Raw genomic sequence first — 15,482 nt, forward strand, 5'->3', positions numbered from 1 at the left:
AGACAACTTATTTAAAGCTATTTATAAAGCAGGCTCCAATATTAACATTTTGATTATAAAGTGGGATTTTTAAAATAACACCGATACATCAACAAATGTTTGGGCATACGTCAATAACACCCTATTGTCCCTCAAGTAAACACGCTTTATTACAATACAAAATGAAGATGAATTACAAGTAATGCATTATTTCCTAACATAAGGAAACATAAGAGGAAACATCCTTTACTTGGTTCACCTCTTGATGAAACCGTTTACAGTAACAAAACTGTAATGTGGTCAAAGAATAATCGTTAAAGTCATTTCAGTAGATGTATTTATTTTTGCTCTCATTATTTTGTATATCCTAGTCAAATAAGTACATCAAATATTGAGCTAAAGAAAGTTTTACTTTTCTTATGGTGTTGATGCTTCTGGTGCTTACAGTTGAGAGCAATGCAATGCCTTAAGGATGCATGTTTATGTTAAATTCATAATGAAATGTTGTATTTTTTGTTAGTGTCCCTTTGGTTCCCACCATTTCAGATTTATGGCACAAAAGCCAACAGTTTTGAATTGTTTCATTTGAACGAAACAGAAACAGAGTGTATTCAAGCATAGTTTTCTTATTGGGGCTATAAAGCGTCTAGACAACACTCCCTTCTTTTTCACCTTCAGTCAGTCCCTAAGTAAAATACTTTTGTTTTTCTGGATGTACCTGTATGGACTTTTCTTTGTCTCTCAGTCATCGACAAAGACATTTTTTTTCTCCCGTTCATCAGACAGTTACAGAAACCGTAAATAACCATAGACTTAGTGAATTTCTATGGTCTCCGTCAAATTAAAATTTCACTCTGATTATCATGTTCTTTACTGTAAATCAACTTTACTATCCTTCAAGGAAAAATGCATGTCTTTGGATATAAAATTAATCTATTTCTCTCTGCCGTGGCTAAAGTTTGTATGTGCCTTTTAGCTGTTTGATTTGTTGTCGTCTTTCTACTGAATGGAATCAATTCCATGTCCATAGTGCATGGAAACCTTGAACACCTCCCACCATACACGACGATATGGAGGGTAATGGGGTGGTCTGAAATCTGGGACAGAGATACTTACTCATGTCCTTACTTATTTAAGCATTTTTGCTTTGAATACCCCCATCCCATTTTATTTTAGAGCAGTCCCCTTTTTTTGAAGATGGCTGACAGTGGAAAGGGGGTTTGAGTAGGTAAAATAGGTTGGCCTATCCTTTTATGAGTTCAGTGGGCAATACATTCTTTATCACCTTGACAATTTACCAGAACTCAGATGGTCTAATGACAAAGAGAAATATGTTAATTTTACATCCAAAGCTATGCATTTTTCCTTGAAGGATAATCAAGTTGAATTACAGTAAATAATGTGTAAATCAGAGTGAATCTTGAATTTGAGGGAGACCATAGAAATTTCCAGACAATGGTTATTTGTTGTTGGAATGAGCTTCAAGGATTGCAGCTCTAACAATGTGTTTGAGTTTTTGAACGGGGATTGTAGATCACATGTACCATCTGGATCACAGGAGGTTGGTGGCACCTTAATTAGGGAGGACGGGCTCGTGGTAATGGCTGGAGCGGAATTACTGGAATGGTTTCAAACATGGTTTCTATGTGTTTGATACCATTCCATTAGCGCTGTTCCAGATATTATTATGAGCCGTCCTCCCCTCAGCTGCCTGATCTGGATATCCTCTCATTGGATTGTACATACGCTATCTGAATTGTGGCACTGAACTGACATATGGCACACAAACAAAGTATATACTGCTCAAAGACTTCTCCCCAAAATACTGTACATTATAGCATTTTAGTCATCATAGCAGTATGGTTCACCACACCTACAATGATATTACAGTTTCTGGATAGTAGGGGTCTTGACCCTGACTATTATGATGGAAAGTCAGAGTTAATGGACTCTGGGCCAAAGAGTCTGTTTTCTGTCTGTACTCCTCTTGCATGTGATTTAAACCAATTATAATGATTTGAATAATGATACAAACTATATTTCAGTAACCAGAAATTCTTTCCCTAAAGTTATTGGTATTTTTTAAATTTATTTAACCTTTATTTAACTAGGCAAGTCAGTTAAGAACAAATTCTTAACATTGACAGCCTACCCCAGCCAAACCCTAACCCGGACGACGCTGTGACAATTGTGCGCTGCCCTATGGGACTCCCAATCACGGGCGTTTGTGATACAGCCTGGAATCGAACCAGGGTCTGTAGTGACGCCTCTAGCACTGAGATGCAGTGCCTTCTTGAACTGCACTGTTGGTTGAGGGCTTGTAAGTAAGCATTTCACGGTAAGGTCTACACTTGTTGTATTCAGGGCATGTGACAAATAAAGTTTGATTTGATTTTCACTTAGATCGCTGCGCCACTCGGGAGCCCATGGGAGTAATTGGTAAATCAATTTAAAAAATGATAATGTAAATACTTTAACGAATGATCTTAATATATTTTTGGGGGGACATTGTCACAATAATTTTATATTTAGCTCAACTAGATCACATGCAAAGGATAGCGTGCAGGGTTAATGGATCATAAATAATATATTTGACTGCATGTTGGAAGAAAAGGACAGATTAATATGAACCAACATGTCTGCGTGGGATTTTTTTTTTATCAAAGGTATTTAAAATTGTTCTACATTATGAAATATACTGTTCTAATGAGTACTCTAAACAAACTTTTGGAGTTGAATGATATTATTATGATTATCCAAGTGACAATATTTCCATAGATAAAGTATGGCAGATAAGGTAGGTTTAGATCTGTATCTCCTGTACCTCCCTCCCTCCCTCCCTCCATCACCGTCTATCTACTAGTATCGCATCTCACGCCCCCTTATGGCACTGCTTTTCTCATCAATGGGCCCTATTTGAATAATGTGTAAGCACTTGGACTGGAGCCAATCAGCTGTCAGAGAACCATGATACATCGCAATGCATTATTGATACTAATAATTACGTTGACATGCGCATTTCTACTTGAGGAGCTAATTTTACAACCCGAAGAATTTGTAAAGAAGGGAAGAAAATTGTGTTACTGTTTGTTCCCGATGTTTGCACCATGTCGAGGCGTAAGCAAGCTAAACCACAGCAAATTAATTCCGATGATCCCGGTTCGTCAGAAAAGGGTGAGTTTTTGTACTGATAAAGTACTTTTAGAAAGAGTCGCGCAGGGTAATATTTATACAATGTTGCAAGATATCAACATTCTAATTGGAAAGTGATACATTGTTTCTCCTCGCACATTGACCTGGCTGGATCATGACCCTTGGAACCGACCACACTTTTTCATGAATAAACTTACGAGTTTAAGTTTTCAACTGTTTTTGTTTTGTTTGTTGCAAAAATAGGATACATATGAGTTTCTTAACTGCAAACATTTGACCAATTTGATTAATCGATTGTCTTTGTCAGTGAACCAGAAGCCCACTCTAAACGACATTGCCTTTTAACTTTTCTTTAAACTTCAGTAGATTTTTCCAAAATGTTACCTATGAAATACTAAACAGGAATATCTGGCTGAATATCACTAACGTGAACGTTGTAGGATATGAGTATCTTTTAGAACCAGTTGCACGTCTTATGATTTGTTTATTTTTTTACGTAGGCCTAATTTAACTCCATTTAGGGCATTAGATTGTATTGCATGTGGTGTCTGAATAGCCTACTAATATATTTGCTCTGTAGGTAGCTTTACATCATTAGGTAGGTGTATATGGAATATGATGTAGTGTGTTATGTGGCATTTAACAACAACAAAAGTGTCGGACAGTATGAATTGTGACTCGGGAGTAAGCTGACCTGAAAGCAATAAATCCCCCAGTTTAACGCATGACTGTTTTCTTTCCTACATATGTGGAGAGGTGGGGGGATGGACGGACCTGTAGTGGTAGGTTTGTAGGCAAGCAAGGGGTGGGGGTGCGGTTTGTGTTGCTATAGTAATGAACATCACCTTTCATAAATGATTATCGCCTACTAATGCCACGTACAGGTAGACCGCTTTGATTGGGAGAGCGCATGTGTTCTTTGATCAGAAAATAGCTATATGTTCTGTTTGATACAATGTATCAACGTACATTCATTTTAACTGGCAACCCCTGTGTGGTTTCACCTTGTGCCATATTGAACTATAAGACCAGGTGATCTGATAGAATTTCTGCGCCACCAAGTGGTCATATGATTCGAGGGACACACGTTGTGAAGTCAATCTTTTCTGATCTTTGTTTTGTTTGATATCATTTCATATCCCGACTTAAATCGAAATAGTTTTTTTTTCTTAACTTGTTTTACCCTCATTTTGCGGGTTGTTGGGGGGTTCATTGCTGCTTGTCATAATCGACCACTTTTGCATAGTGATTGATAAGGTAACGTCCTCCTCCCGCTGCCTACTGTGTCATTATGCACTGCAACATTGGCAACTTCTTTGACAATGAACGGATTCTGAATAGTCGACCTACAATGCCATTTGCAACTTTCACCCTCCCCACTGAGCGATTAGCAAATCCAGCAACAATTGCGTTGGAAGAATGCAGACAGGCGGTCTACACCCCCTCGCCTCCTCCCTTCCCCTCCCCCTCAGTCGAGTACATTAGCATTTGAGTATGCGACTGGTTGTTAAATTGCCTCGGGTGGGCAGACACACTTAAAATTATCACTTTAGGATTGATACCGGTTCACGTGTTCCATTTTGCTAGAAGTTTCTCGAATTTACACTGCATGTAAATGAGATGTTGATATGCGGGCGATTTCCCCTGATCTTTTCTGGGTGTGAAAGTTAAAGACATTTCAACTGGTGTGAAGACATTGCTGGGCATAAGCACATGTCATTTATATATAATTGGTTGTGAATTACATTTAAGTGCCGGTTATGTAGACAATATTGTTTAATAGTTAACACCTGACCTGCCCCTGTATCAGTGCGTTAGCGATGTCGCGACGATGAGTGGAACTATGACGTGTCTCTTCTCTGACGCTGAAAACAGATTCTGGAGCAGTTTATACGTTACTAACGATTATTTAATTATTGTGGCAAATTCGGGCTGGTTATTACAGGCCCATACAATATGGTATGGGTTAACATGTTAGCAATTATACTTTATTATAAGGATTGGCTATAGGAATGCATTTCAGTTTCTACATCGAAATTAGTTTCAGTATAGCCAGGTTGCCCCTGTTTTTGTCTCAAGTCAGATGTTGCCCTCTGCTGGGCCAGTTGTGCACTGAGCCCAAATTGCACTAAACCCTCATGTTCGCAATGCATTGACTGGAAATCTGATGAAATGCCTTTCGTGAATGTAGACCTTTGATTCAAGCTTTGCCCACCAAAAGCATACTTTCTTTTGTAGATGAGGCCATTAGTTATTGCAGTATTTGAATGCAACCTTTGGTATATTTAAAATGCATTTGTGTGTGTGACTGAAATTAAAGTACAGTATATAAATAATTGATTGAATTGAATGTATATACAGACTTTAAATTATATACAGACTAAGACTTAATTTATATTCAGACTAATGAATTTATACTTTGGCTGTAGTTGGTTGTTATTTTAATGGTTTTAACCTGAGATTTCCCTACTTATTTTCATTACAGGGGTTCTACAAGATGGTCAAACTGAAGAGGTTGGAAATGAGGTGAAGAGGTTTCGAATGGACACAGCGAAGGTCTGCACCAAATGCTGTGCTGAATTTTTCAACGAGGCTGAATTTCTCGAACATCAGAATAATTGCACTAAAAGTCACGAGGCAGTCATCGTGAAAGATGGCGAGGGGAGAGAAGTACCAGAGGAGGTCTCACAAGGAGACTCCCCTGGTGACTTCCAAAATGACCACAGGGACTGCCAGCCCAGAAGTAATTGTCTATCAAAGTCCAATGCAGAGTCTATGGAAAGGATGGATGACGAGGAAGAACCTAAAATAAACGGTGCGGAACAACCACCCAAACAAGACCAGGTAGAGATGTCTGATAGTCCCAGGCCTGAAATTAGTCACCATCAGAGCCAGACCTCATCCAAACTCCAAGATTCAAACGTCACCTTGGAGTCCATGCCTGGCACCAAAGTGGCCGTCACTCAGCATTCATCGAACGTTGGTTTGAACAACCGCAGGTCTGCACAGACGTCCCAGGAGGCCTTGAAAGCCATCCCCATGATCCTGGAACAGCTGGTGGCTCTTCAGCAGCAGCAGATCCAACAGATCCACCTGACTGAGCAGATCCGTATCCAGGTGGCCATGATGGCTCCACAGAGCCTCCACTCAGCCAAAGGGGCAGCAGTTGACCCTCTTAAAGCCCTAGGAGCTCACCTCTCCCAGCAGCTCTCTGCTGCAGCAGCCCTGATCAGTAAGAGGACTAGCCGCCAGAGTCTCTCGATAGAGTCCCTCAAACAGGGCAAACTACCCCAGTCCAACAGCAACCCCACCTCACTGGCTGGAGGACTGGGGCCAATGCCCTCCAAAGCTGATATCTTGAAGGGGCTTCCAGACCTTGGCAACCGCCTACCAGTGTTACTGCCTCAATCACCAGGCTCCAAGGCCTTTCAAAGTCCCTTCACTGGCCTCTCGTTAGGGATGGATCACTCTAAGAAAGTAAAGAGCAAGATCCCAAACATGCCAGAGTCTAAAAAAGGGTCTGGTGGTGACAGCATGTACAAGCACAAGTGTAAATACTGTGGGAAAACCTTTGGGAACGACAGCGGGCTCCAGATCCATTTGCGCTCGCACACTGGAGAAAGACCATTTAAATGTAACATCTGCGGAAACCGCTTCACAACTAAAGGAAACCTCAAAGTGCATTTCCAGAGACACAAGGAGAAGTACCCTCACATCAGGATGAACCCACACCCTGTGCCAGAACACCTTGACAACATTCCCACCAGCAGCGGAATTCCGTATGGCATGTCAATGCCAATTGAAGAATCCAACATGGTGGACATGAAGCCAATGCTTGGCATCCCGTCTCCAGGTTTCCACCCATCAGCACTGCAGGGGTTCAAGCCTTCATTTGAAGGTTTCAGGAGCGACCCGTTCTCCCAAAGACCGGCATCATCAGGAAGTGACGGAGCATCAATTTCCTCAAATGCGTTCAATCACGAAATGGGCTCTGATCAGCACCACCAGGTATCTAACGAGCAAATGGGAGCGCTGCATCACATGAATGGCAAAGACCCTCCCGGCGACCATGAAGGCTCTGAAACGGCCAAATTACAGCAGATGGTGGATGGGCTGGAGAAGAGGACCAATGACCCAAACGAGTGCTACATCTGCCACCGAGTGCTCAGCTGCCAAAGCTCCCTGAAGATGCATTACCGTACACACACGGGTGAGCGGCCCTACAAGTGTAAGATCTGCGGCCGTGCCTTCTCCACCAAGGGCAACCTCAAAGCTCATTACAGTGTCCATCGGGCCAACACACCCCTCAAGATGCAACACTCCTGCCCCATCTGCCAGAAGAAGTTCACCAATGCTGTGGTTCTCCAGCAGCACATCCGCATGCACATGGGAGGCCAGATCCCCAACACCCCCATGCCAGAGACTCAGTTAGAGGCCTCTGAAGAAATGAACTCCCCTCTGCCCGACGAGAAGTCCATGGACTTAAACGGCTTTGAGAGCATGGAAGACCAATACACAGAGCTTGACTCTCAGGAGAAGCCAAGCAAAACCTCAGATTCTCTCCCGCCATCTGTGTCTGAGGAACCGCACCAACCCCATCAGGCCCCTCCATCCTCTGTGTTCTCCAGCATAGCGGCACTGGAGAACCATATGAAGAACCTCACCTCATCTCTCAACCTGCAGCCCCAAAGCAGCACCGCTTCAGAGAGCGATGGAGTGCCCCCCAAAGAGTTCACCTCAGCCTCCGAGAGCCTCCGGGAGCAAGAGTACCAGAGCGGCCGCAGCCCCACCGCCTCAGACCCTGTCTCCTTCCACTCCTCATCCCCAGTCAACAGCCATGTGGGAAGCAGCAAGTCAAAGTCCCCCGAGTTAGCCTTCCCTGAGGATTACACTCGGAACAGGCCTAGACCAGACTCTGACAGCGGCGAGTCCAATGGCGCTCTGGACCTGACGGCACCCAGCTTCACCCCAAAAAACATAAAAGAAGAGCCTGGCCTCTACTTCACTAATGGAGAGTATGGTAAGTGTTTAAACAACTTTGTTTAGAATGTGCTGTATTATAAATCAATGGCATTCTCTTTAGGGTTTTAAGTGTAGGTTGACTCGGGAGTAATCTGGGAGTATTGTTTATTAACTGGAATCTTCTCCTACTCAACAGCTCCCAGCCATTTGCCTCCTTTCATGAGGGTGCCCTCCAGTCTGGTCCAATTGGAGATGCAGATTCCCCCAGAGAGCTCCATGGGCATGAGCTCTCTATTTGGCTCCCAGATGCCCCAGGGAGCAGGAGGGCAGCCAAGGGACAGCTCAAGTGCTCCCCGTAGATCCAGCAAGCAGCACCTCTGTAACTCCTGTGGCAAAAACTTCTCCTCTGCCAGTGCCCTGCAGATCCATGAGAGGACCCACACTGGAGAGAAGCCCTTCGGCTGCACAGTCTGTGGCAGGGCCTTCACCACTAGAGGCAACCTCAAGGTAAGGTTCTTTCATAGAAGAGAAATGCTGTAAAAGCCTTAATCTTTCAAGGACTCTGGTCTGGTATGATACTTTTGTAATGTATATGCAACAAAAAGGAGGTATTTGTAAGTAATTTTCTGTAGTAATCCATTCTGGATCATGATTTTATGAACATTGGCACTTTTTTTGTGTTCTAATATGTATAATTGTTTTAGGTGCATGTCACAACTCACATGTGGAACAGCTCTGTGAGGCGTGGCCAGCGCCTCTCTCTGGACAACCCCATGGCCCTGATGGCCATGAGCTCAGAGTCTGGCAACATAATGCCACCTCCCAAGGAACTGGATCCTCAGCCAATGAACTTCGACCAGTCTCTGTGGAACCAGTATGCTGCTGCTTTCACCAACGGCTTGTCCATGAAGACTAACGAGATCTCTGTGATCCAAAATGGTGGTATGCCTGGTAGCCTGGCCGGTGGTCCTCTGTTCAACTCGACTGGAGGCCTGATGGAAATGGATGGGTCCCACTCTGGCCAGCCTGCCACCATGGCAGAGATTGAGAAGAATGGCTCAGAGAGTGTGGCCAAATCTCAGTTCGCACATTTCATGGAGGAAGGGAAAATTGCAGTGAACTAGTTTTGAAATGGGAGAAGGCAGTTTTATTGGTGTTGCTTAGTTTTTTTTTTTTCATTGATTGTGTGCAGATTTTTGAATGTTCATAGTAGCAATGTTGGCTCAAATTTGCCACTAGGTCCAGGTACAATAAACATGAGCTATTCCAACACTTTTAGGAGAGAGTCCTTAACCCTCGCTGAAGATTTCTGGTTTTTGCAAAGCCTATTTGAAACTCTCAGTAAATTAAACGATGCAGCTCTTCACTAACCTGTCATTTGAACAATTCATCCCTTAAGTGTTGTATTTAGTTGAACTAGATATAACTACTATAGTTGTATTTACTGTTTTATTTTTTTCTCTATATGCGGATATTTCTGTGCGTGACCTTTTTTTAGTTTTGTATCCAGAAGTTGAATGTCTGGCTTACCTGAAACTGCTTTGATTCGTAATGTCTCCCTCCCCGATGGAAGAACCTGTACTTGGAATGATTTTGTCTAGTGTTAGAAAATCTTCAGTTTATGACTGTGTACACCATTGTTTTAGTGCCGATAAACAAGTAGTTATTCTGATTCCTCTGCACAGTACATAACTCTTTGGCACTCCTATTGTGTGCAATACATTTTAGGAAGTTTATGTAATGGCCAACAATTTATCCCGATGTTTGAGGGAATCTTTTGGAGATGCTCTGAGGTGGTCTACTGAGAGTTCTGTCAGGTGTCATGTACTTTTGTTTGATCCAGATAGGCTTACTGATTTGCTCAGTTGTCCATTTTGGAGGTTAATACTTTTTCCAGTTACGTTACATATGTTGAGACAGTCATTTCTTTGCCTTTCTCTCTAAAACTGAAAAACCTCATGCCAAGTGCCTAGCTAGAATTGGAATTGTTGCTCTATTGTCTTTTTTTTAAGCACCACACGATTGTAATGGTTACTTTTGACTGATACTGTTTGTCCATGTAGCATATTGTGCTCCCCAAACCCCCCTTCTCATATTTACAAAGATCTGTTCATTATTGTTTAATTTTTGCTTCCATTAACCTTTGTCGACCAGCAGAGCTTCTGCGTCTTTCGGTGGGTTGTTTTCTGAAGGATATGGGTGTGTTTTAAATGACACGGTATTCCCTAGTGCACTACTTTTGCCCTGGCTGAAGGTAGTGCACCATATGTGTATATGATGCAATTTGGGGGGCAACCATATAAAGCAGAATTCTCTCAATCATACCTGCACTTTAAATTTCTTCACATTTTGTTAATCTTATAATTTTCAAAACCATCCAGCTTGACTTTGTTTACCTTGGTGGTCATATTAGAGGGCACATCACTGATTTGTCATCTTTTCTTACTTTGAGGACTTGGAAATGTTGACTTCAGAATTTGACTCAATATTCCACTCAATTGCCAACCTTGTTAAGGGACATATTTCAATACTTCTCTCCATTGATTGATGAATGTGCAAATCTACTATGCAATCTTTTATCAACCGTTGAATCTTAACCTTTTTGTTAATTTATATCACGTGTCATGTCAGAGCGTTTGGGGGTGACTCTCTACCTCATTTAGATATTTGTTTTTCCTCCACCTACCTTCAAAGGTATATTCGCTCTGATACATTCTGGGTAAGCAAAGATATGCTTTCATTCCTCATCTACTGAGTTGTAATGAATGTATCACTGGACTCTTTGCACAACTCTGAATGTGCAGATTAACTCTAGAATACTTTTGTACATTCCCCATTAAAATGCATTTACCATGTTGTGCCTTTGTTTAAACAAAAATCTAATCATGTCAGATCTGCTATGAGGTTGTCTCTACAATTGAAGAAACGTTGAGCCTGTTTAGGCTTGTTTACAATGTAAATGTCTTATGTCCTTCCAGTTTCCTTGTCACCTAAATGTTACTTTCTGGTCTTGTGAAAATAAAAATCAGGGTGACTTTTCCAACTTTGGTTTGCATTCTGTTTTCTGTTCCCATCATGCCATGACTTATTCTGAAAACCATGTGATTGATGTTGCAGTGTTTTCATTTCCTTGTATGAAGTTGATCTCTTTAGTTTTGTCTATGAAGAGTTTGTTTACAGTCCTGCCAACAAAATGCTCTCTGTCAGGGCATGCATGCACTTTGGAGAACGTGGGTCTGTTCTTGCTACTTTTCATTTGCATCTTGCACACCCCTGATTTACATATCGTCTCCTTCTGATCACACACTTGGAGTTGTTGGTTTGGTTGCTGATCTCACTTTGTACCAGGAATGAATATTTGCGCCCAAGTCAATTTGCATCCAAATAAATAAATTTACATCTCCATCCAACTAGCAGTCTATTCAAAAATAACCCCCCCCCCCCTCTCTAACAATCTGTTTTTGTGACTGATCAAAGCCTAGAGCGGTCTTCGGATGGTTAGTAAAATGAAATTAGCTAATAGGGTTATCCAACCACTAAAACAATTATCCACCAAAACGGGGCCCATGAGGTGTTGCAGGTATAGACCTAATCTTAAAGTATCCTATTCGAATGTGTCTCTTGAAATGGAGAGCAAGATGGAGCATACATAGGCTACTGGCTTAAAGTTATTTGATCAGTGCATTACTCTGGACAAGCCCCTAGGCCTGTTGGAATGAAGAGAAAAAAAACGACAAATGTTAAACCCTTGGAGATGTGTATGGTATGTGAAAAAGCCTATAGGTTCATATTTTTAAATACTATTTCATCACACCAATTCTAACCTATTTGATAAAGCAAGATGGAGAAGAGCCAAGGCACTAGCTGAAGCAAGCCCCAAGCAGCAACTGACACACAGAAAAGCCTCCGCCCAGAACGCAGACAGCGAGGTGGACTTCGTCTGGCTTCACCGTCAGCTGGGGCTGCAGGAATGACGGACAATATTGCTTTGCAACCAGTGAGAGACAAAAAAAGACACGACAATAAAAACAGGAATGGGTAAGAACAAAAAATACGTTGTATACACTGTAAATGTTAAGAACGACGACGTTAGGCTGTTATTTAGCTCGATGGCTGATAACACGAATTGTTTTCAAAACCCACAGACGAATATCTCCATTGTAACCGTATATTCTAAACGTTCAAGATGAAACGAACCTATTTTCTAAAAGAACCATTGACGGGCTTGTTTAGGGAAATATGTATCCATCGTTCCGGGTGCTGTCCGTCCTGTCGATGCTAGTACAATATTAATCGCCTATTGTTAGGTATCCATGGGACTAGATTGGCATTTAGACCGATAAAAAAACAACACCCTCCGCATTATGTTTCAAATTAAGTTGGGGTAATGTGGCATGGTTGACTGACATTCTTTGTGTCATTGCGTTGAACCAGCCCAAACAGGGCAGGCCTTACTATAAGAATCAGCACTTGTTTATAGGGAAGGGTTTCCCAACTCGGGCTTGGGGCACGCCCCTTGCACATTTCGTTTTTTGCCCAAGCACTACACAGCTGATTCAAATAATCTAAACTTGATGATGAATTGGTTATTTGAATCAGCTGTGTTGTGCTAAGGCAAAAAAAAAACATGCACCCATTGGGGGGCCCCAGGACCGAGTTTGGGAAACCCTGGTTTAGGGGACAGCAAACCACCATGACTATCTATTGATAGACACATAATATGGATGATGTGACTTATTATTACACAGTGCATTTTATATATAATAATAATTGTAACTCCTATTTCCTGATATGATATGCAATGATAATATTGCCCTCATAAAATTGCACAAATGTTAATGTAAAACCTAATGCAGGCCACCCAAGTCTAGGCTACACACCTGTCTGGGCATCCCCTATTCACCTCTCATGTACCCATCATCCCCTCAGGCAGGAAGCATTTTGCTACATCCGCAATAACATCTGCTAAACATGTGTGTGACCAAAACAATTTGATTTGAAGAGTCAATCTCAGAGATGGTGCTTGTCAGAGCATTTCAATGTTAAGATTTAAATGAAGTGCAAATGAGTTAAGATAAGCAACCATATACACTAAGTATACCAAACATTAGGAACACCTCGTAATACTGAGTAACTCCCCACCCCCCTTCCCCCTTAATGCATTTATTTCAATTGACTGATTTCCTTATGAACTGTAACTCAGTAAAATCGTTGAAATTGTTGTGTTAAATTTTTGTTCAGTGTACACAGAGTATACAAAACACTAAGAACACCTTGCTAATATTGAGTACACCCAGCCCCCTTTTGCCCTCAGAACAGCCTCAATTTGTTGGGGCATGGACTCTTCCAGGTGTCAAAAGTGTTCCACAGGAATGCTGGCCCATGTTGCCTCCAATGCTTCCCACAGTTGTGTCAAGTTGTCTGGATGTCCTTTGGGTGGTGGACCATTCTTGATACATATGGGAAACTGTTGAGCGTAGAAAACCCAGCAACGTTGCAGTTCTTGACACAAACCGGTGAGCCTGGCACCTATACCCCATTGAAAGGCACTTAAATATTTTGTATTGCCCGTTCCCTCTCTGAATGGTACACATACACAATGTATGTCTCAAGGCTTAAAAATCATTCTTTACCCTGTCTCCTCCCCTTCATCAACACTGATTTGAAGTGGATTTAACAAGTGACATCACTAAGGGATCATAGCTTTCACCTGGATTCACCTGGTCAGTCTGTCATGGAAAGAGCATGTGTTCTTACGTGTGTGCGTGTGTGTGTGTGTGTGTGTGTGTGTGTGTGTGTGTGTGTGTGTGTGTGTGTGTGAGATATATACTACTGTTCAAAGGTTTGGGGATCACTTAGAAATGTCCTTGTTTTTTAAATATATATATTTTTTGTCCATTAAAATAACATCAAACTGATCAGAAATACAGTGTAGACATTGTTAATGTTGTAAATGACTATTGTAGCTGGAAACGGCTGATTTTTTTAATCATATATCTACATAGGCATACAGAGGCCCATTTGTGGGTTCAATTACAGGCTCAGAATGTCCAGAAACAAAGATCTTTCTTCTGAAACTCATCAGTCTATTCTTGTTCTGGAAACAGAAAGCTATTCCATGCGAGAAATTGCCAAGAAACTGAAGATCTCATACAACGCTGTGTACTACTCCTGTGAAGGGAGTAGAAAGGAGCAGCGATCTTCAGTTTCTTTGCAATTTCTCTCATGGAATAGCCTTCTTTCCACTTGACTTTTTCAGGTTTTGTTACATTACAGCCTTATTAGAACAAACACATTAGTAAACCCACTACAATCATGCAAGTACAGTCAGCAGCAAGCAGTTGGTAAGGGTAGGTAACAACACACCAGCCACGCTGATCCTCAGCACTGGGGTCCCTCAGGGGTGCATGCTCAGTCCCCTCCTGTACTCCCTATTCACTTATGACTGCACGGCCAGGCACGACTCTAACACCATCATTAAGTTTGCCGATGACACAACACAGGTAGGCCTGATCACCGACAGGAAGGAGGTCAATGACCTGACCGGACAACAACCTCTCCCTCAATGTGATCAATACAAGGAGATGATTGTGGACTACAGGAAAATGAGGACCGAGAATGCCCCCATTCTCGTCGTCTGGGCTGTAGTGGAGCAGGTTGAGAGCTTCAAGTTCCTTGGCGACCAACAAATTAACATGGTCCAAGCACACCAAGACAGTCTTGAAGAGGACCCGACAAAAACTATTCCCCCTCAGGAGACTGAAAATATTTGGCATGGGTCCTCAGATCCTCAAAAGGTTCTACAGCTGCACCATCGAGAGCATCCTGACGGGTTGCATCACTGCCTGGTATGGCAACTGCTCAGCCTCCGATCGCATGGCACCACAGAGGGTAGTGCGTACGGCCCAGTACATCACTGGGGCCAAGCTTCCTACCATCCAGGACCTCTATACTAGGCGGTGTCAGAGGAAAGCCCTAAAAATTGTCAGACTCCAGCCACCCTAGTCATAGACTGTTCTCTCTGCTATCGTACGGCAAGCGGTACCGGAGCTCCAAGTCTAGGTCCAAGAGGCTACTAAACAGCTTCTACCCCAAAGCTGTAGGACTCCTGAACATCCAATCAAGTGGCTGTTGTATTGGGCGCATGTGACAAATCAAATTTGATTTGATTTACACTGGAGGCTCCCCGTGGCAATAAATGAATAAAACCTAAAGCTTACCTTGACTTGGAAGAGTTCCTGTGTTAGTTAGCCAACTAGCTAACATAGCATCCCTCTCTGTTTGAGCCAGGTGTTTTGAGTAGGCTAAACTAGCTGTCTGCATTTGGGAAAGTTAATAAAAAATACAACTAAATATAGCTAGCTCTCCTCTCTTGCTTCTCCTTCATT

The 15,482-nt window shown here is 42.3% G+C and overlaps 2 protein-coding genes across 2 annotated transcripts in view; both read left to right on the top strand.

Annotated features, from left to right (window-relative positions):
* The first annotated feature begins 2,938 nt into the window (after nucleotides 1-2,938).
* Nucleotides 2,939-11,141, top strand: sall4 (spalt-like transcription factor 4). Its single transcript, XM_029665114.2, has 4 exons — nucleotides 2,939-3,153; nucleotides 5,618-8,152; nucleotides 8,291-8,601; nucleotides 8,799-11,141. Exons 1-4 carry the CDS (start codon nucleotides 3,087-3,089, stop codon nucleotides 9,216-9,218), a joined length of 3,333 nt encoding a protein of 1,110 aa, XP_029520974.1. The 5' UTR covers nucleotides 2,939-3,086; the 3' UTR covers nucleotides 9,219-11,141.
* A 792-nt stretch (nucleotides 11,142-11,933) lies between these two features.
* Nucleotides 11,934-15,482, top strand: part of LOC115132451 (probable phospholipid-transporting ATPase IIA) — a 40,763-nt gene continuing 37,214 nt past the window's right edge. The window contains exon 1 of the mRNA XM_029665115.2: nucleotides 11,934-12,132. Coding sequence (XP_029520975.1) covers nucleotides 12,065-12,132 — 68 coding nt within the window. The 5' untranslated portion in view covers nucleotides 11,934-12,064. The remainder of the gene's footprint in view (nucleotides 12,133-15,482) is intronic.

The sequence above is a fragment of the Oncorhynchus nerka genome, linkage group LG7 (genome assembly GCF_034236695.1).
Source record: "Oncorhynchus nerka isolate Pitt River linkage group LG7, Oner_Uvic_2.0, whole genome shotgun sequence".
Classification (NCBI taxonomy): Eukaryota; Metazoa; Chordata; class Actinopteri; order Salmoniformes; family Salmonidae; genus Oncorhynchus; species Oncorhynchus nerka.

Coding starts and splice junctions, on each gene's coding strand:
- sall4 (XM_029665114.2), top strand. CDS start 3,087: ATGTCGAGGCGTAAGCAAGCTAAACCACAGCAAATTAATTCCGATGAT. Junction 8,153..8,290: donor CTTCACTAATGGAGAGTATG/GTAAGTGTTTAA, acceptor CCTACTCAACAG/CTCCCAGCCATTTGCCTCCT. Junction 8,602..8,798: donor CCACTAGAGGCAACCTCAAG/GTAAGGTTCTTT, acceptor TAATTGTTTTAG/GTGCATGTCACAACTCACAT.